General features: G+C 29.4%; 1 protein-coding gene across 3 annotated transcripts; it reads right to left on the reverse strand.

Moving 5' to 3' along the window:
• Positions 1-16: 16 nt before the first annotated feature.
• Positions 17-20,908, reverse strand: LOC111030861 (reticulocyte-binding protein 2 homolog a-like). 3 transcript variants are annotated; one of them, XM_022310561.1, is made up of 16 exons: positions 20,228-20,908; positions 13,491-13,602; positions 13,182-13,357; positions 12,945-13,080; positions 12,784-12,880; positions 11,138-11,318; positions 10,980-11,066; positions 10,822-10,865; positions 4,808-9,243; positions 4,589-4,711; positions 3,910-3,973; positions 3,777-3,850; positions 3,522-3,659; positions 1,088-1,219; positions 470-647; positions 17-404 (listed from the first exon to the last, which is right to left on the reverse strand). In XM_022310561.1, exons 1-16 carry the CDS (start codon positions 20,253-20,255, stop codon positions 114-116), a joined length of 6,297 nt encoding a protein of 2,098 aa, XP_022166253.1. In that variant the 5' UTR covers positions 20,256-20,908; the 3' UTR covers positions 17-113. The 3 variants fall into 3 exon arrangements, with proteins under 3 accessions (XP_022166253.1, XP_022166254.1, XP_022166252.1); XM_022310562.1 differs by having other exon boundaries at positions 3,910-3,970; positions 11,138-11,321; XM_022310560.1 differs by having other exon boundaries at positions 11,138-11,321; positions 20,228-20,907.
• Positions 20,909-23,033: the final 2,125 nt, after the last annotated feature.

Below are 23,033 nucleotides of genomic sequence, written 5' to 3' on the forward strand. Positions count from 1 at the left end.
AAAATCATTATTAATGAAAACAATGAATACAAATTATAGTTATTAATAAAACAATATATATTAAACAAAGGGCATATGAGATAATTATTAAAATTCTGTTTATCAAAAGAGTTTTATTCACTTTCGGAACTAAAAGAATCGGACATGTTTATTTTTCTTTTCTTTTTAGGTGGTTCAGTATCACAATCAGAATCAGCGGACTCACAGCTAGAAGAATCAAAATAATCATATTCCATATCATTAAATGATTTTTTGTTAAGAGTAAAAAACTGATGAATTTCTTCCAAATCGTCTTCAGTATATTTCACATTAAAAGAAGAATAGTCTTTTATACCCAACGAGGTACATAATACAGGCACATTTTGAAAGTCAGAATCATGTTCACCAACTGCTTTTAAAAGTTTCTACAGACAAACAAAACATAAATATTAAACATTTAATACAATATTTATGAGAAAATATGTAATACCTGATACTTCTTTTTAAGATCCAATTGAAATCTATAAGCTCTTCTAGAAATTATAGAGGTAGACTTGTTCATCATTGCAGCATTGTACGACAAGACCATAAGATTTACCATAAGGTCGCCAAGTCTTATTAATTGTCCAGAAATGATAAATCTATTAATATCATGTAAGTCAACTGGACTGTAAAATAAACAAGTAAATCAAAATAATAACAATTCATCCTTCAATCCTTCAATATTTAGATGCATGATCCATTTATCACTCAAACAATAAGTTAAATTAGAATTAATTAAATAATAATTGAAATAAGTAATTCAAAAACAATGTTATTAAATTAAAACATAATTAGAATACATATACATCAATACATTATGTAATATCAATTTCATTTATTTTAAACTACAACATTTTACTATAGACTTGCTTTAATCAGAATATTAAATCCTGTAAAAATATAACACAGAGAAAACTACAATAAAAGAAAAAAACCCAAGTTAATAGAATTATATGATGATACAAGTATTAACCATTACTTTTAAGTTTAAACTAATAAATAATGATTAAAATTAATTGCTTTCATATATTTTAAGACTTTTAACTAGGTTTTTAAATATGCTCACCATCTTAACACATGCACTTGTGAAGAAACACTCATAACTTCTTCGTTAAGAATTGTAATAGTTTTTAAATCTTCACATATCTTGTCATAAATAAATTTCATAATCGTCACGCATTGTCTTTTTTTAATAAAACTAAAAAAATAAATTTACAGTAATTAAACATAGTTATATAACAGGGGTCGGGAACCTTTTCGTAGGAAAGAGCCATTCTTTTAAAAAAATACAAAACTATGATATCCAGGGAGCCGCACAGGTTTGAACAACTTTTTTAGCGATAAGATTAATAAATAACTATTGAGAAAATCAGAATTATTGTCGTTATAATAACGTATAATATAATTTATATTTTACGGATATGTCTATATTGATAATTATCCAAAGAGCCGCAGGTTGCATTAACAAGAGCCGCATGCGGCTCTGGAGCCGCAGGTTCCCGACCCCTGTTATATAATATATACATATATATTCTAAAAACATAATATAGAACTTCAAATAATTTGAAATATTAATATATAATCATTCTATAAATTATTATGTATGTTTATACCTTTAAATGCTAAAAATCTTTTTCATTTTAAAACTGTTATTAACATATGACATATCAAATAATTTAATAACTTATATAGAAGACAGACAACTATTTATTCAGTCACATAATAAGAACTTAATCTTCAAAATCTATAAAATGTAGACTTTATAATATCATTAATTTGTTTGATAATTTTACGAGATCCATAAAAACAATACATTATTTTATGATAATTGATGACTAGACTCACACTGAGTGAAATTTGATAAACAAATAAAATTGTTATTTAATTATACAGAAAATAATTTAAAAAATAATGTTTTAATACTTCCAATAACAATTAAATAGAACTTGGTAAGTCAGAGACTAATACATATTTCATTAATCCATTCTACAAACAATTGGCAATTTAATATATTTTAAGATATATTTCTTAACAAATTTTATAAGTGTTAGGAAAATAATATTATAAGCAAATATATATACTATAAGTTATAATATAAGTAATAACAATGTATACTATACATAATCACGGCGGATTGACTGCGTATACAATTGGTTGCTAGAATAATTGATTGTCGAACAAACATTTATAGTTTTTTGATTTTATGTATGTGGAGTTTTTTTAAGAGGTTTAATATATGAGTCATATAAATTTAGTATTTTTAATAAAAAAAAAACCAAAGGTTAAATTGAAAGTCTGATACTTCTATCGTCTTAAGCACAAAATATCACATATATCTACATAAGTCAAACATCAAAAATAAAATGTTTAGGTTGGTAAATCATTGTGTAAAGCGATCAACTTTTACAAGCATAAGATAAGGGATTATGCTGATCCTGGCCCAGTGATGTCACACGTTTATTCTAGGCATACCAATATTTTTTTTTTTAGATTGAATTTTAACAAACAGTGTCCCATAGAAAATAAACTATTATTAATAATTCTCCACTCAAAAAAAAACTACAAATTTGCAGAAATGTGAACAATGGTATTTGCATTGTTACCAAGTAAAACGGAAAATACGTATGTTCATCTTCATAACTAAACATTATAGTTAATATAAAATTCTCTCATATTTAAATACTAATGTTCTAGGGTAATAAAATAACTGGGAAACTAAACATTTTTCGTCTGTTGGTCAATTATCCCGAAGACTAATTTTACATAGAAGCAATGGAGCCAATATTATACTATCTACCCAACCATGCTATATACAGTACATAGATTTATTATATAGGAACTAATAGTTTATAATTATTTTTTATTCTCTTTGTTTTAAAACTATTAAATCACCAAGACTTCCTGTATAAACATATAATACAATAAAAGCAATGAAAACAGATGACATACTTGATGTGTTATTTTGTCACATGTAGCAGGGATGTGAGACTCAAAGTTACTAGAGGGAAAATGTTTAGAAAATTAAAATCTAGCGGGCCAGAGAATAGAAAGCAAAAACAAAAGTTCATTCAAAATATAAACTTTAATTGATGTTAAATAGATTATAGAGTATAGACGATAAACTTTAAAATTGTATGATGTAATTTAAAAATGTGGTTTGGGCCCGATAAAAAAGGCTTGCGGACCGCCAGTTACCCACCTTTGACATTGACATATAGTATAAATGTATCACAACAAATCTATATACTGAATTCTGACTATGGTTATTAATAGATAATATAAGAGCAAATTTAGATATCATCAATGGATCAATCACATCTATGAATTCAATGATTTGCTCTAATATGAAGTTACTAAATATAAATGCACTGTAGTAAAAATTTGGAACATAGATTTACTGTAATATATGTGTGTAGCACAAAGACACAAGCAGGTTTAACATAATCTTAAAGAGTAATAAAATTAATTTTAATAAAAATTAACATAAAAATTCAACTTACTCCATCTTTCCAAATTTTCCTTTATATTCAAATGGCTGAACTGTGGTTGAATATGGCTGAACTGCAGTTGAATATAGCTGAACTTCGGTTGAATAAGGCTGAACTGCAGTTGAATGTGGCTGAGAATGATCTAACTGCCTATATAAAAAACATGGGGAAAAAAATAAAAAACTTAATATTTATAATATAGAATCAATAACCCCCATTAAGATAATAAAATATTTTATCAAAAATTAACATAAAATTGTATCTTACTTATTTGTGGAATTATTTTTAAACCCACGTAGCCCAAGACTCCTTCTGGTTCTTTTAGCCAAAGGTTCTATCTCCTATAGAAAATCATTTAAAATAAATAAATACATTTTAAATTTCTAAATAGATAACATACTTTTATCAATGTGCTCATTTTTGCCTCACTTTGAGATGTTGTTTTTATGATGATGTTTTTACTGCTGAAATTAACATAATGTAAATTTAAATTTGAAAAAGAGTCAATTGGCCTATTATTAAAACTACCAGCCCACTATTGAAACTAGTGAAAGAAAATTTGGTATGTCAAATGAGTGTAAGATGGAGACAAAACATACGGGTGGTGATGTCCTCTTAATATTAAATGTTATTACATTTATCAGTTGTTTTCTATCTCTAGAATTCATAACTATCAACATTACCCATATAAATATGGAAAAACTAACTAAATAATATTTGAATGTAAAATAAAATTTAAGAAGTTATAAAGTAATAGACCCGCAATATATGTAATTTCAATGAAGAAAAGATTATGATGATCCAATAATTACACATCAACTTAATTAAAAATAGGAGTACATTAAGGCTGAGGTATACATCAGAAAGATTTATAAAATAAATAAATCAAGATTTGAAAATTAAAAATTTGTTAAAATGAATATTAGCAATAAATGTAAACTAATACATTGTTATGTTTTTGTTTATCACAAGAAGAACCACAAATTAAATAAAAATTCAACAAATTGTTTTAATAAATTCTCGATTTTGTTATATAAGCCATCTGTACACAATACAATTATTAATTATATTTATCATACCTATAAGACTCTTGAAGTTTTTTATTTTGAATGTTAATTCGAGGTTTGCGGCCTCGTTTCTTAGGAGGCGACTTAACTAACTGCTTTGCAGTTACAACTTGTTTTTGACTTTGGTCATGTGTTCTATCAAACAAAACATAATTGCAATATGAAATTTAAACATTTTTTTTATTATTATTAACATTAACTCCTATATTATAATTGGGGTAATTTACTTACGGTTTAATTTCTTGTTGCTTAATAAAGCTGGTAACTGATCGTTGCTGTATTTTGTGAAGTGGAATTTCACTTGTAGTTAACATTACTACAGGGATAACCAATGTTTTACCACCATCATCAAATGTATGTTTATTTAAAATAGTTTTTGGGGGACTTTTCGATCTTGTAGTCCGATGATCGGGGTGTGTAGAAGTTGAAACTAGGGTCTTTGTTCCCACCGTTTCTTTTGGAATGACAGCTGCACCATTATTTTGGTCTTTCTTAGAAGACCTAGTTTCTGAAATTGTAACTTGCTTAAAAGATGAGGAACGAGTACGAGTTCTTGGAATACCAATAACTTCACGATTCAAATTTTCTTTTCTAACAATGACATTAGAGTCAATGTTTAAATCTCTATTGTTCTTATTATCATATAATGTGTTTGAAATGCTATTGCGTTTACTAGTATCATCTGTATTTTTGGTTAGTTTTTTATACTCATAACTAGGAATGGGTGGATTTTCCTCACTAGTTGGACTTGCACTAGACATTGAGGACCCAGGAAATTTAATTTGTGATCGTAGTTTAGTAGACATATTTTTAGAAACATTTGATTCTTTAAGCTTTTCTTCGCCCTTAAGTCCCCTTGTCCTAGTGATCATTTTTGCTTCGGTTGAAATTGTTTCTATTCCTTTAGTGCTTTTCCCTTCAGATCCCACTAACTTCTTTATTCCACGTTCTTTTACATTAAATGTTTCAATATTTGTTGCCGCTTTTTTACTTTCAATCAATCCTTGTTCTATATTAGTATCAGTTTCTACATAATCGTTTTTTTTCTTAAAATGTACAGGAGGAACTACATAATTTTTTGACAAATTGACATTTGTATGCCCAACCGATTGATTATTTTCTGGTTCTTTCAATTTTTTCAAACTTCTCTTATCTATTCCTTTTAATGCAGTTTCTTCAACTATTCTTAATTCAGCTTCTTTGGATTTTTTTGTTTCAATATTTTCAGCTAATTCTATACTTAATAATTCATATTCTTTTGCTCTTCTAATTTTATATTCTTTAAGTGCTCCAGATATAAGTTCATTTTCTTCCTTAGATTTTTGTTGTGTTTCAGTTTCCACAGCTCTTTGTTTTTTAGATACCTCAGCCACATAAGATTGCTGTTCAATAGTTTTTCTTTGGCACCCAATATATCCTCTCTGCACTTGAACATCCCTTGCTGTTATTTTTATTTCTCTATTACATTTCAAGTCTTCACTATTTTTATATTTTGTTATTTTGTTTCGGAGTTTCAAAGCTTCTGCTATAGATTGTAATTCGAGATCTCTGCTATCAGTAGGTTCTATATGACTCATTAAATCCGTTTTCAAAGATAAATCGTCATCATCACATGATTGCGTTTTAAGTTCATCATCTATAAAACAATCTTCATCAATGACTTCTTCATTTACTATTCTTTCACTTATTATTTCTTCATTTATTATTTCATCATTTATTATTTCTTCATTTACTATTTCCTCATTCATTATTTCTTCATCTATTATTTGTTCATGTACTACTTGTTCGTGTATTAATTGTTCATGTACTATTTGTTCATCGAACATTTGTTCATCTATTAATTCTTCCTTAATTAATCGTCCACTGCTGTGTGCATAAAAGCCAGGAGGAAAATAATCCATAGGTTCATCTATAGGTTCTTCTTTAACAACTGCATTCATTGGCATTTTAAATAAATCAGCTCTCATAGCGTTGCGGAAATCTTTTAACTTTTCTCTAATTATTTCATTTTCTCTTTCTTCGGCTTCTTTTTCTCTCTCGAGTTTCTTTTGTTCTTCTAATTTCATTTTTTCTTGTAAGTCTTTAATCTTTCTTTCTTCTTCTTCTTTTTTCTTTCTTTCGTAATCTTCTTTGTTAATTCTTTCCTCTTCGTTTTTCTTTCTTACAAATAACTCATATTGTCGTTTCTTTTCAAGTTCTTTTTTCATTCTATCATCTTCTTTTTTCTTCCTTTCATCTTCTTCTTTTTTTTTTCTTTCGCTATCTTCTTTTTTCTTTCTTTCATTGTCTTCTTCTTTTTTCTTTCTTTCCTCATCTTTTTTTTTTCTTTCTTCGCTTTCTTTACCTTCTTTTTTCATTTTTTCAGTTTCTTTAATTAATTTTTCATTGGCAATTTTAACTGTTATTTCCTGTGGTTGATTGACTTCAGCCTCATATGATTCATTATCTTTCCTTATATTAACAGTATTTGAGACAAACGTCATTTCAATAGCCTGATTGTCGTATTTCTGAGCAATATCTTCCTTAAATTCTAGTATTTTATTACATGGTGTTCTAATAGCATCAGATGTAAGATTTTTAACAACGATACATTGTGGCATTTCAAGATTTGATGGTTTAATGGTGTTAGATCCTTGTTTCATGTTAATTCCTTTGTACATTTTAGCTTCTATTTCATGTATTTTTATCAATTCATCGTCATTCTTTAGAGATTTATAGGACTTCACTTCTTTTTCTCGTGTTTGAATTTGCTTGACATCTAAAGGATGTGCTTTTGGAACATCTACCATCACTTCCTCGTCACTGCTTATTTCAACAACATCAGTACTAGGTAGTACTTCATGGGATGCAACACTATCTAAACCAATTTGACTCATAACATCAGATAAAACACCCTTTAAAATAGGTATTCCAGAGACCGATGATGCTGTAGAGGTTTGATCATCATAAATTTCTTCAGACTGACAGAAATTCTCTTTTAAATGTTTTACTTCTTGGTTTGTAGTCTTTAAATCCTTGATATCTAATTTATTGTTTTTAGGAGTAAATGACTTTTGTCGTACTCTAGTGATCTGAGCAAAGGTATCAAATGCTCCAATAGTTGAATCACTTTCACTCACAGAAGAATCACCTTGATCCGCACCAACTGAATCAATTCGTTCCTCAGTATCATTACTATCTAACGAACCACATTCAATCAAAGAATTTAATTCTTCATTGTCAAAAGAGTGCATTTCAACAATTGCATCAACGCCATTATATAATTCAGAGATCGATTGATCAAAATCAAAATCTAGTTCTTTAATGAAACGGTTGTTAGACTCGTTTATGTTACTATTAGTTCCACTTTTAGATGCACTATCTTGGTGACTATGTTTTTTTGTAGTATCCGAAATAGTTTGGGTCTTCCCAAACATATTCCATGGGGATTTATCATTTTTATTTTTTTTATCATCTAATTGATGTACAGTTGATTTTAAATTACTTGAAATAGTTGAAGGCAAGGTTTTTGATTCACCTTTACTTATTAACTCCTTAGTTTTCATTGTTGTTCTATTATCTTCATTAATGTTTATATCATCATCAATAACAATAACGTCATCGGCAGCTAATGAACAATTACTATCAATTAATTCAACTACATTTTGTGAACTATTATTTAATCTGATAGGTTTTTTAACATCAGTGTTTGAGACTTCAATATCATCAGTTTTATTCCTCTGCTCTGAAGCAAATTGAATGTTAAATGGTTTTTTGATTTTATTAACTACTACAATAGGTTGGTTGTTATATGACAATAATTTTGAATCATTTCTACTATCAACGCACTTTATATTTCCTGCTTTTATTTCAATTATTCCTTTTTGTTTTAATAATTTACCATTATATGTAGCTAATGTATTTTGTGCAAGTTGGCTCTCTTTACGTATCATAATGGCCTCTTTACAAGCACTCCTATCTACAGGAATCAGACTTTCAGATCTAGGGTCGTCGGGTAGACCCAACAAGCATTTATACCCTGGAGCTATACTTTTTGAAGTGGAATTTAAAACAAAGTTAGCTGATATTTCCTCCAACATTTTATTACTTATTTCTTTATTATTAACTTTAGTATTTGTCAATAAATTATCTCCCGGGCTTAATAGACGAAGTCTTTGTAAGGAAGATCGTGTCATTTTAGAAGGAGTTTGAGATTGTATTTCATCTTGAACGGATGATAATGGTTCAACTTCAATTTGGTCTAAATCATCAATCAGATCATCGTCAATTATTTGAGTTTCATTAATTTGAGATCCTCCACTTTGTTGTCGCAAGTTTTCACGTTCTTTTTTTCCATCAGACAGTTTAGTATTAAATTGTTTAAAACTGCCTTCTGCTCTAGTTTGACTTCTTGTTGCTCTAGGTTCAAGTCTACTACTAATATCTTTTTTATCTCCAAGCGAACTTTTAAGACTGGTATTTTTAGTTTCTTCGTCGGTGTCGCTGTCACTTAATAGATTAACAACATTTGAATTTGCTTTTGATACATTTTTAACTACTGAAACCGGGCTTTTAGATGTCTGTTTTTTTGTAGCTGATAAATCAGATTTATTGACTTGATTAAAAGACCCAAGTGTCGTCATATTATCTACTCGTCCTCTATTTAATGATGTTGACTGCGAGTTCTCCTATGAAAATATTCACATGTTAATTTGTATTTGTATTGAATAAAATAAGAGAATGTTAAGGTAGTTGAAAGCGGTTTGATTTATCATGCATTTCTTCCATATTTGTGGAAGAAAAATTAACGGTTTCAAAAAATATTTAAATTGGTAAGCTCATATTTTTGTTATAAAGGAAAAACATTATCATTTGTTTTGCTTGTTTAAAGGGGCTTGAGCATAGCATGTTTTAAGGAATAATATTTAGGCAATTCATATGACATGCACATTTAGGCTGAGTCAATGTCCAAATAGCAAATTAACATTAGTGTTTTATTTGTCATAATTTTAAGCTCTTGCAGGCTATCAATACATGGCGGAAAATGAAATACATTTTTGTTTGCATAATTAAAAACTACTAAAAGCGGTAGAAAATTAACCCTACTTCTTAAAGTTTGATTGAAATTTCAAAATTAATATTGAATATGCGAGTTTCTAAATTAGGCTATTGAAGAATTGCTATCACAATTTCAAATCTGATGTGTCCAAAATAAATATAAGTATAATGAAATTATTTCACAGAATTTCAAAAATACATAATATCTCAATTTTAAAGTTCTTTTAAATCGAAAATCAACTTAACAAATAACATAGATAATTGGTAAAGAATCAATACAATTTGCCACAGCTTGTTGGTCAAAAAATTTAAAAAAGAAGCTGCAATCCACTTAATGTTTATTTTTTACAAAAAATTAATAAATAAACAAAACAATAACCAGATACTTCCCACAAAATCTAGAAGAGGATTAAGAATATTTTAATAATTAAAGTTTTAAGGTCAATACTACTGAGAGAATTTTTCTTCCACTTTTAGTACCTTCCACAGTCGTTCCGGAGTACATATTAATCAAACAGGCACATTTTGATGAGTGACCTAACGCGATACAAAAATATTTAGTTTCTCAACCTTAATGATCAATTATCACGTCATGCAGACCAATGATTATTTACAAGCACACACACACACTACAGCACTCTCACATACACATTAAAAGATGTTGACCATGTTCAACCCCTTTAAAAAGGCCCACCCTTAACACGATAAAACGAGTTTATTATTGAAAATAAATAGAATCGCCACATACAAAAATATATTCTTAACTTTTATAAAGATACGATTTAAATGCTTTTAAATTATTATTGCATTGTACAATTTTGTTAAGTCTTATATACATTAAAAACTAATATAATATAAATAGTTTATAATTAATAAATATTATAATATATTTATTTTATACTTGAATAAAATATTGACTTCCTAAAATATATAGGTAATATAACTATATTACCATTGGGTTAAATTTAAATTATTTTATTATCTCATGTAATAATCAAAATATTCAAATGAATTTATATGAAAAATATATTTCATCTAAAAAAATGATATCTATTTGTAATATATTGAAAAATAATATGATGTAATCAGATTTCATACCTATAGAACTTTAAAATGACAGTCAGACATAGAAATGATTTTATGAAGCAAATATTAAAACAAATTACACTAGTTTGATGTTATTTTAAATCACATAATTGTTAACTTACTTTTCTAGAAGTATTAGCAGCAAGCCTTTCTGTTCCAACTTCACCTAAAGACAAAAAAACATTTTAAGTATTAATCCAAGAAAACTATTTATAATAGTGTATTATCATACACTAATAACTGGCCAAAATATTTTCATTGTAAACATTTTTACACTTACTTAACTTATTCTTCTGTGTTGATTGTGGTGGACTTGGTATATAAGGATTTGCTGGAGCTTCGAGGAGTTTAGAAAGTGTAGGAGTTCCTAAAAATGTATAAAAGATATTGTCGTCTAACAAATCATTAAATAAAAGATAACAACAAATCCAAATTTACCTTGTGTAGTTCTAATGCTAGGAGTTAATGGTAATAATTTTCCAGATCTAGTCCTTGATGTGCCGCCAGGAGATTGTAATAAAGAAGCAATATTAGTGGCAGTCCTATTAACTGGTATAGTATTACGAGATCTTAGAAGACTCGTTAATAATGGTGCGGATGGCGTATTCCATTTAATTGGCTGCTATAATATTGACATAAATATAAATATAATTAACCAAATTTTTTTAAATACTATTTTTATTTATGAGATATTTGAATCTTATTTTATACATACAAGAAAGAATTTTTCAGAAAATCACATTTTTAATAACGTACCATGTAGTGATGTTATGAACTGTTCGATTTTCGAACCGAACCGAGCTAAAAATTGCAAATAGTCAAACCAAACCAAATACCTAATAGTTCAGTTCGACAATCGATCCAGAGAAAACAAGTCGACGATCAGACGATCCAACATTATTATAGTAATTAATAATTATTATTATTTATTGCGAGTTGCAACCGGCGGCGGCACGGCATACCCCCATACCGCGCGTTTCACCGAGCCCACCGTGATACAACTTTCCTACGCCAGACGGTGCAGGGGGGTCTGGTTATGAAAACCCTAGATACAAAAATAGATTGTTTGGTTGTTTTCAATTTTAATATCTGTGGCTTATTAATAATATTTTATCTAATATTATTTTATATTATAAAATATAAATTGTTATGTAATAACTGATATTACTGCTGCACCCAATATTTTCAACGGTCTGGTTTTTTTTCTATCTTTAGTCGTCACTAAACAGTGAACATTTGTATTTTGTAGTATCATCTATCGTACCGTTTATACCGTCCTTAGTTAATACTTTATTCTTTAGTTTATACTGATACTGACTTTAAACTTATAAGTTTTTAAATAATATATTTATTGTAGAGAATTTATTCATTCCAAAGCAGGACAAGTGGTTACAGCTCGAAGACAAAGGCTATCACCTAAACCGGTTAAAAAATTGGTGTTCTTACATGCAATATTTAAATTAATATTTAATTATATAATTTAAAATTTGATACAAAATGTAAATAAAAAATAATAAGAAATAGTAGCAACTAGCAAGAAGTAGTTAATACTTGATAGTTAATTATTAATTTATAAAATAAATAAATTATTTATTTATTTCTAAACCTAAATCATGAGTATACTTGAATATTTAATAATTAATATTTATGTATTTATAAAAATAAATTGTAATTTCCATTGTTAATACTTTTTATTATTTAATGTTTATTTAATAACTTTATATTTTATAAGATAATCATTAGTTTATAATAAATACTAAATAGTAAACAATAAATGAATAGTACATTTTTAACCTTTGGACTTTTTTAATGTTCGGTTTGAGTTCGATAAAATATTTTGAAAAGTTCGGTTTGGTTCGAGTTCGAAAAATCAGGGTTCGTAACATCACTAGTACCATGATTATAGACGGGATTTAACATTTTCAAAGAGTTAAGATCATATGATAGCTTATTGTTTAGTATAGTTAGTATATTAAACAATGAGTGCTAAGTGCCAGTGTTATTTTTAATTTCACAAAAGCTACAATTATTTCACTTGAACACTTCATAAATAATTAATTAAATATGTGTATTTTTCTTTTTACCTCTTCTATCAACCCAGAACTGGAATTTTCAGAAGCTAAGCTAGCATTTTGCCTGGTCATAAGTTGATCCATATATTGTTTACCTTCAATTTCATTTCTGCAAAAAAAAAAATAAGGTATATAATATACTAACTGTGTACTATGAAATAAACAATAGCAACCTTCTTGCTTGTGAATAAAGGCTAACAACTTCATTTCTTGACAAATTGCCTTGTTTTACACGATTCAAAACACTGAATAAATTACAGTACTTTGATTTTAAAGCATCTTTTGATTTATTAGCATCTCGCATGTAATCTATGTTCAATAAAAAAAATTAATTTTAAACATAATTCATAAGTTCATAACACTTCCATAAAATTTTTATGAAGTACAATAAAATATAACTATTTATTTACCAATTTTTAAGCCATCAGCAATGTGTTCCAGCATATCATTAAGGGGCAATGACTTTACTTCCTTGCTACTATTAGATATAATAATTTTAAACTGGCATTCACAGCTTTTTGGTGTATACCATTCTCGAGGCCTATACGGTTCTCCCGCATTTCGAACTACTTGAGCAACTGATTTCCTAGAAACAATATAATTAATACAACTGTATAGAATTCAATAAATAAGAAAAACTTCTTTTTTTTTCACTTTTTAATTTCTATTTGAAATAATTTCAAAACCCTCGTGTGACTATTTATACTATCTATATTTACCAATCATGAGTCCCATAATGACATGCAGATGTCATCAACCAAAATTTTTCTCTAGATGTCCATATAACTGCTTCTGTTAGTGGCTTCCTCTCTATCCATCTATAAATTGTACCTAAAACAAAATCCAATTTTGATGTCATCAGCAGTGCTAAAAATAGTCAAATAAAAGGGATAGGACAAGATCCTAGCAGTAATTTTAATTCAACCTAACTATCTAAACCAATCAAGCCATAATGACAATTTAAAAAAAAAAGATTTTTGTGATATTGTTAAATTTGAATAAAAAATGCTTAGAAATTGATTTTTCTGGTGCATTAGGAAACTACCAAGAGTTATTTACTTTGGAACCTCTTTCCCTCCTCTAATAACAACTAGATTCACTTTATTTCAAGAAAGTATGCAAAAGTATAAAATGAAGCATTTTTACTGTCTCAAAAAGTGATTATATTTACTGAATATGCTAAATATTTTGTAGTTAAATGTTAAAGTTTTCAATATTTATAACTAAGGCTTAAAAATGTAAATCAGCTAAGGAGTGGCTTGGGGTGGATAATATTTACAGGCCACCCTGATGGCTACTCCAATATATTGTTGAAATATCCAAGGCTGAAATAATTGAGTAAAAAAAATTAAAACATATTTGAAAATGTCTATGTTTGTTATAGCAATAGCGATTCAGAATCAAATATAGACAATTTAATTAAAGAACTGGAGCTCAACACCCAACTTAATTTTACTAGTGTTTAAAAAGATACTCAAGCCTTTCAGATATTTAACCTAAATTTAATACATTTATACTTACTATTCATATGCATTATATTATTATATAAGATTTATAAAATGAATCATCATCATGTTTAAACTTTTATATTGTATCTAAATTTTAATTGTTTTGTGTTAAATTGTTGTAAAAGGCTTTTCCCTTTAATATATATAAATATAAATAAAGATAAATATTATCTAATTTTTTTGTTTATTTAAATTTAGAATCATAACATCTACTTATTTAATTGTACTGGATATTATATTCATAATAATCCAAAATTATGCTATAAATAATTTAAACATAATTAAATTACTATCTGGTGGTGGTAGGAAGGGGGGAGTAAAAGTATTGGCCATAATTAGGCCACCCTGTTATGAATATTAGCTACGTGCATGCATAAACTTCTTACAAGTAACCTTGTATTCAATTCTCAAGCATTAACAATTTATAAATTTTCAACTACTTGCAAAATAGTTTGTTTAAGTTTGTGTTTTTGTCAAAGTTATTCAAAATTTGAACTTCAAAGGCTTACTACGATATTGTACACACATTATACACAATTTTAATAATTATTATGACCTATCTTTAATTATGGAATTCAATTAAAATTACAATAGTAATAACTAGAGAGCGGATGTTTATAGAAGTTGTTTCATCACTCAAAGAATTCAAATTTTATCAATTTTATCTTGCATATTTGTTAAAATTTTACTTTTATTCATCATGTCTTTATTGCATATTTGGGTTTTTTTGTAATATTTTAACGTTCTCGACACGACTAATTAATGGATCAAAACGTCCTGCAATGGTAGGCCTATACCACAACAACTGACCGGGAATAGTCGATTTTCGCTCGTGGCGGAGGGCAGTGGGATTCTTTTAGATCTAGATATTTTGATTACTGTGCCTTTTCGTCGTATCAGCCTTGTCCCATGACAAATAAATATAAAACACCGTAGGGGCCGAAAAAGGTATAAAACAATATCACTAATTGCAGTTGTGTTCCACGTTTTGTTATCGTCCAAAGTGAGTTTCTATATAATATATAGCTTTATGCCTAATAATTTCAAACACCAAAAATTTCCAAATCGTCACTACTACATGATTTTGTACCTGAATTATATTTATTACTACCGATGGATATGTGTAAACCAGTATATAGTGCAATATTTCAGTAAACAGTGAGAAAATGTCAAAAATCGTTTATCAACAATTAACAAAGAGTAGCTGTTTCAAATATTACAAAAAAAAAAAATGTTCATGAGGATATGTGATCTGTGCTTTGACGTGTAAAATATACCTCTAAAAAAAAATTAACAACAATTTAACTAGCATTTAATTTTGCATGAAATCTTTTACAACTATTATTAGTGGTGCGATTTGTGGTCACTGCAAACTCAGCCCAAATATTAGGAGAAAATAATGTATCTTGCTCATCCTATGTTTCAAGGAGACTATTTCGCCACCAACTTTGTGCTAGATGAAATCTGCAAAACTTAATCATAAACACCTGGCCAAACGCACTTTAAAAACGTGTGAATTGGCGCCTTAAAATCAACAAAAATTACAGTAGGTTGAAAATTCAGTTAAAGTGAAGAGCAATCACTCACAATATACTGAAAAGCTTTAGTATAGTTAAGTTCATTAAAATATGATCCAGAAAAAAAAATTTTATTGACAATAAGTTAAAATTAACTAATGAGTCAAACTTTTCTTATGGCTATAAATAGCTCAAAGACCGTCAAAATCAGGACTTGAAACCAAAATATTTTTTCAGATTTCTATTTTGGAAATCGGTATTTTTTTTTTTATATAGATTTGGGTTTTGGGTATAGGTATTTATTTTTTCTAATTTGATTTTTGGTTTTCAATATCAGTGTTTATTATTTTCAATTTCGATTTTTAACAAATCCAATTTCGTTTCAAACCTTAGTCAAATAATCTTAATATTTTAATAGCATAGGTATAGACCAGGGATGGCAAACCTTTTAAACACTGTGTGCCCAAAATTCGTAATTAGCTTCTTTTTTTTTTTTTGGAGCGTGCCATGAAAAAAATATTAATAATATTATATTTGTTACACTTTAATTTGATTATATAATTAATGTATTAGTATAAAAAGGTTAGTTTAGATTATTATAGGTCTTATAATATAAAATAGTTACAATTTTCCGGTGCATCCAAATTGCATGCCAAAAAAATAAATATAAATCGGGTCGTCTGAATTGCATGCAGTCTCTTAGAGGGGTATATCCGAAAAAATAACTTACTTTTCAACTGGAGGATTGGGATTTGGTTACATTACAATAAAACATATAAATATTGTAGAAGGTGACACTGTGAATAAGAATCATAAAATAAAACTATTTTTTTTTTCATCGACAACAAAGACAATTAGTTAAATAAAACTATTGTAGTTTAGAGTAATCAAGTGAGTTTATTTTAAATAATATTATTTTTAAATTTGGTGGTTTTTTTTGACATTTCGGGCACACAATATTACAATTTAAATAAACAAAATAATATATAATAATAATTCATAATAATAAAATATGTCAATATAGAAACATCCTTTTTTGAATAATAAAATAGTATAATAGCATTTTTTTTAAAAAATTAGGAAAGTCCAAAAAAAAGTTGAAGTTGTTTAAGTGCATAGTCAATAAACGTATGGTGTATGGCATGCAATCCGGACAAAGCCCTCTAAGAGATGGCATGCAATTTGGGCAGACCCCTACAGGAAACGGCATGCAATTGGGACATTTTTTATTTTGGCATGCAATTCGGATGCAGCCCAATTTTCGAGCGCCCCCTCGGACCCGCGTGCCATGGATTTGCCATAGACAATACTAATATAAACATTTGGTGAAAATTTCAAGTATATACTGTTTTGTGTTTTACCAAAACCAAAATCGATTTTGTCAAAAACTACTCATTTAAGAGAAGGTATTAAGAAAGCTATTGGTACTATATAATAAACTAAAAAGAATGCTTTTGCCTACATATTCACAGCCATATACTTAGAATTTAATTAAATTCAGGCCCAATTCAAGGGGTAGGTGACATAGGCCTAGGGCGTCATTTTCTAAAATAGTAATATTATTTTTTTAAGTTGCATCAAAATTTGATTTTACCTAGTACCTACACTTAAGACGGTACTATTTAAATTGGTAATAATTTTATTAAAAAAGATATCAAATATAACGGACATGGTAAGGAGGGGTTCTTAATGTACTCCAATATTTTAGTGTTATTTGCATATATTCCTATGATCACAGTTTTATGCTACCAGGGATGCTACCTATAAGATAACAAAAACATTTTAAGAGATTTAGGTATGTTAATTTTAAAACTTTGGTAACCTAGATAATTATAACTTTAATGAAAGGCAATTTTCAATGCAAAAGAATATTAGGTGATAGTTGCCTATATTGGTATTACATTGATTGTGTACATCAAAGCAGCAAACCAAGGATTGGCTTTGCTTTAATTGTGTTTAATTCAATTAAATTAATATTATCTTATAAGTTATGACTAAAGACCGGATTTATATGCATTTAAAATTTTAAAATATACATGCGAGCATGCACTAAAAAAGTCAAAATATGCAAGAAAAAGATGCAAAACATGCAAAATAAAATTACTATTTTTATTACATTTTTTATTTGATTTTAATCTTGCAGTGATAATCATTAGTAATAATAGTTTATAATAATTTATCATTATCATAGTTTTATTACAATTTTCATAAACAAAAAGTAAGATATAATATAACAAATATGTAACACAATAATGTAATGTGCTAAATTGTAGTTTAATTGTTTATCATTGATAAATTGTAAAAAATATTCTATTAAAATTAAATAGTAGATACATTGGTGATATACTAATATAAATAGGAAAAAGAACAAAAATTTTAATGAAGTATGTTAATTGGAAAAACAATAACCTAACCTATTTTTAGCATCCGAATATTCTTTGAGATGTAAAATATTTGATATTAATATTATATAAACATACCTATAATCCGTTTTTTTTTCTCTCAACACCTTTTTAGATCGTTAGGTGTATATTTGTACGGTATTTTGTTAAAATATAAAAAAAATATGCAGAACATGTACTAACGTCAGAATATGTAAAAATATGCACTATAATATTTTAATATTTAATCAATCAAGTAATGATTTGTGGACACTCATTGACTGCATGTATATTATGTTGAAAATAGCAGCATGCATTTTATGCAAAATACGGTCTTTAGTTATGAATGTCGGCGTAAATTAATATTATCACCGATTATATTTTTTATTTTATGAATTTTTCTATATTGTTGTATAATATGTGATAACAATTCACTATTTTAAACTAAAAAAACTACTAACTACTCAACAGTGTACATATATTTTATACTTCTGTTTTCGGTCTCATAAAGTTTGAACCGGGACAGTGTGCACCAAACGCTCGGTTACCCAATATTTATCCAAGAGCCCAGTTTACTACAGTCTGGCCGGGCACCCGATGTTCTAGACACAGCTTCTTCTTTTTAACAAAATAAATGATTCAAATTCTATGTAGGTATTGTTAGTCTAACAAAATATGTACAAATACTTGAGATAATATAATCATTTCATATTATGTACCTAAGTAGAAACTATTTAATTAAGTAATCAATTGTCAGCAGGGTTAGGACTTTATAGCACTGAAAAATACTGAAATATGCTTTATAATATTATGATAAAAAAAACCTTAAAATATGCACTTCAACATTCCCTAAAAAATAGCAACAACAAAAAAATGAAACATAAAAACAAATAATACACTTTTGAGTTAACAATTGTAAACAAATTCAAAAACAGTTTAAATACAGAGAACTGATTAGTAACACTGAAATATGTACGATACCGAGTACGATACTATATTCTAGAATATGAACATTAATCAAATAAAATAAATATCTAAATAAAACTGATAAAAAGTCGTAAATGTACTTACAATATTCAATATAGCCGATATGAAACGAAAATATGTAAGTTTTTTCTATGGATTCTTATAAATTAATACTATGTTTATATCATGTATTTATAAATTATACTGTTTTTCATTAGGTGGTATAAACAGGACTTGGGATAAACACAAAATAAAGCATTATATTAGCATAATTATATAATATTAGCAAAAAGTATCACCAAAACTTCAAAATTACAAAACACACCATAATACAATTTAATATTTGGAGTCCCTGATGCATAACACCAATTTATGGCTCACTCTGCTATTTTTGGCGGTATCCTATAATAACTAGCAAATACTATAAAATCCAAACTCTGGCTAACGTTGGCAAACCAAAAATCAAACCTGTTAACAGTGAGATACATTTAACTTGGCAGCTAATTACAATTAGGAAGCACTAAAAGGTGTGAAAGACAAACACAGACTTAGTCTGATAATATCAGATGATAAGACAATATTGTGTCACAGTATAACATTTTTTAAATAAACATTTACATTTAGCACCCACAATAGACAAAATTAAGTCGTAAGATAGGTGCCTGCTGCCTAGTGTTGGGAAAAAATAATTGATCCGTTAAGCAAATTATCAGCATCCAGACTAGTCGCCGATGATTGCGTAAAGCAGAGTTTAAAGTATTGCTTTTCTCGCTTGTGTCGTGTTATACGTGCACAAACCTAACTGAACGCATTTGCACCATAACAATACACATGCAAGTTCTTGAATGTCAAAATATTATATTGCATGACGTCACATTATGCCTGCCACACTTAACTAATGTTGTATGAGGGCAGAATTGGCTTTCAAACAATCGTAAACATGTGAACCTAGTTTAATGCACAGCATAGGACCCAGTAACAGCCGGACAGAACCGTCAAAGAGAGATTGTGACTGTGCCGGTTCGTGAGATGCGGGGGGAGGGGCGTTTGGGGACGGTAGCGACGGTGCGCCGAAGATACTTACCAGGAGAATCCGTGTTGGACGACGCCATGTTGCGGCTGGCGGCTGCGGACGCGGCGGCTAGCGTCAACTGGACCGCGTGCTTGCGGCTAGCGTCTGCGGCTGTGCCACGAGTCCGACGGTCACATCTCCGAGAGCGTGCGGTTTCCACGGTTGCGTTCGCGCGCGCACAGCCGCAGGACGGCGTGCCGACGACGACGACGCGTGTCCGGTCCCTGGGAACCCCTATCGTTCACGCGGGCGTGTTTCGCTGCGTGACAGTTACCGTCGCGAAAACGACGGTGCGGCGTTATAGAACGACGACGGTGGCAGCGGTGATGTCGACGACGACGAAGTGGTGTCGACGACGAAAAAGACGAAAACGAACTCTTGATAGCGAAAAATCGCCAAAAAAACAAACGGCGTAAGTGCCGTGCACAAACACACGCAAACAATAAAGACACACACACGCACACACACAAGCGCGCGCGCGCAGAGAAAAACACACGGCCAGGTGTGCGCACGAATAGACACGCACGCGCAGTACCGGAGAAAAAAGAAAACACTGAACGGCAAAGGCGGTAGTCACGCTCGAGCGTGATGTTCACTGTTCAGGTCGGCTGGGCGTCCGGGGCTGCTGCAAGTGCAACGCTGCTATTGTGTTGTGGACTGTGCGGAACCTTAACTGATACTGTGGTCGTGAGGAGTGCGGTCGCGCGGGTCACTGTTTTCAGTGTTTGGCTTCGATGGGATGATGCCGTTTCCTTATCACTCCCCCGCCGCCGACGATTATCTCATGGACGAAACGGTGGAGGTGGAGTGCGGTTTGTGGAGGTGGTCTGGTATACGTGATACGTCACCGTCGTTGTATAATTTAGCAGGCTATCGTTGCATTGTTGTTATTATCACCTTTTTTTTTTTTTGTTATCCGCAATCGGGGCAAACCGTATTATCTGCTGCGCAAAACAAACAATATTATTTAGAGCACACGATACGCCTGTCGGCCCCTATCATCGTAAAATTAATATTATTTATTTACGTCCATTTTAGTGTAGCTATAGCTAGTGTTTGAAATCAAAAACGTGAAAAATTGACAAGATTAATGCATTAAGAGTGTTGTGATCGACATATTAATGATAAGAATGTATTACGGTCTTGTTTTCGACTATTTAAAGAGAAACTTTTTTTTCCCAGGTTTATCTCCGACGTCGATGCAATAATTATACTATTTAAGTAACTAAATATAAACTAATGCAATTATATAATAATTAATTATAATTGCAAGTCTGTTTGTAACACTGTAGATGACAGTCTATATTTTATTTTCTTAATTTCTATTTTAAACATGGTTTATCTTCATTTATAATAAACAATTTTATTTTATGGTGTATTAGCATATAGTGTATACAAATTTAATATTTATTCAAATGTAATATCATGATTCAATAAACATTTGAGTACAAACGTTTATCGAGTACAGTATTTGCTCAACATGAGTCGACTCACGGCAAAAATTCAGTGTTTCTAGAATTGGATGAAAAATAAACATATTACATAATACCTTTATTACACGAAAGAAAACAATAACTAATGACAAACCAATCGATGGAAAAATAAATAAAACAAATTTCATTGAAATATGTATTTCATAAAACATTTTAAAATGTTATATTTCATGAAAATTTTGACACTACCTATAGCCTGTAATGTTATTACTGCAACTCTTCGAGAATACGATTATTATTTATTTTTTCGACCCCTTAATAGCTTAATACTTAATAGCTGTAATAATTCTGTAGACAATTAATGCCCTCAATAATTGTTAGAACGCCATGAAGCAACAAAATCTCTAAAAATGTCCGAAATAGTGGTGTGCCGAGGTCTGTACGGCTTTTGAAATCCGCCTTTGTCCCACATTCAAGAAAATTCAAAACCGCAATTAATTTATTCGATTTCCATCGTCCGTGGTTTTAGTAATAAAATTGACTCCATACTGGCATTTATACAGGGTAGGTACTGTTAAGCCGGGTTCAAACTATAAAGGCATCGGCGTGGGCTCTGGCGTCAGCCTACATGCGCAGAAGGCAGAACAGGCGCGGTGGCGTATTCTGGGTATACTATTCAATAATCTCGCACTGGACAGAGTATCGAGGGTGTCTTGTCGGGTCACCTTGTATTTAATACCTACTTTAGTATTGTACAAAATGTTGGTAACACGGTACCTACAAGTTGAAAATATTCAACTTAACACGAGATGCGGTTAGTAAGAATCCGGCTATAGATTAATATTACGATTATGATGGCGTTAAAACGGTTTAAGACACACGAATACTATAAATTGTATTATAACTCATAATATCAGTAAAAAGCGAGTATCAGTGTTCGCATTATCTGGCCCGTAGGTAGGACTGACAAAAAAGTAACCAACGAATAATTTTCGTGTAAATGTGATTCGTATGTTGTACAGTTGTACAAAGTCGTGTCGTCGAGTTGCATAAAAACATGGTTTAATTTAATGCTTCACTAAAATATAATTGACCAATCATGGGCTATTAAATCATGTTTAAGCCATTCGCTCGCTATTGATTTATTAAATGTTTGCCTAGTGTCCTATAGTGATTAGTGCCTAGTGTCTCGTGGCTTACTTTACACGATTTGCAAGGTACTTAGTAATAATTACTTATTTTATAATCGTCTACTATACCTAGGTTATATACTTATATATCTATAGATAGTAAAAAAAATATTTATTTTATAAATAGAATGTTATATTCTTTCTGTAGGACTTTTTAAACTTTGTAAATAAATTCAATTATTTTGACTACTTATC

This window comes from Myzus persicae, unplaced genomic scaffold, assembly GCF_001856785.1.
Source record: "Myzus persicae strain clone G006 unplaced genomic scaffold, MPER_G0061.0, whole genome shotgun sequence".
NCBI lineage: Eukaryota > Metazoa > Arthropoda > Insecta > Hemiptera > Aphididae > Myzus > Myzus persicae.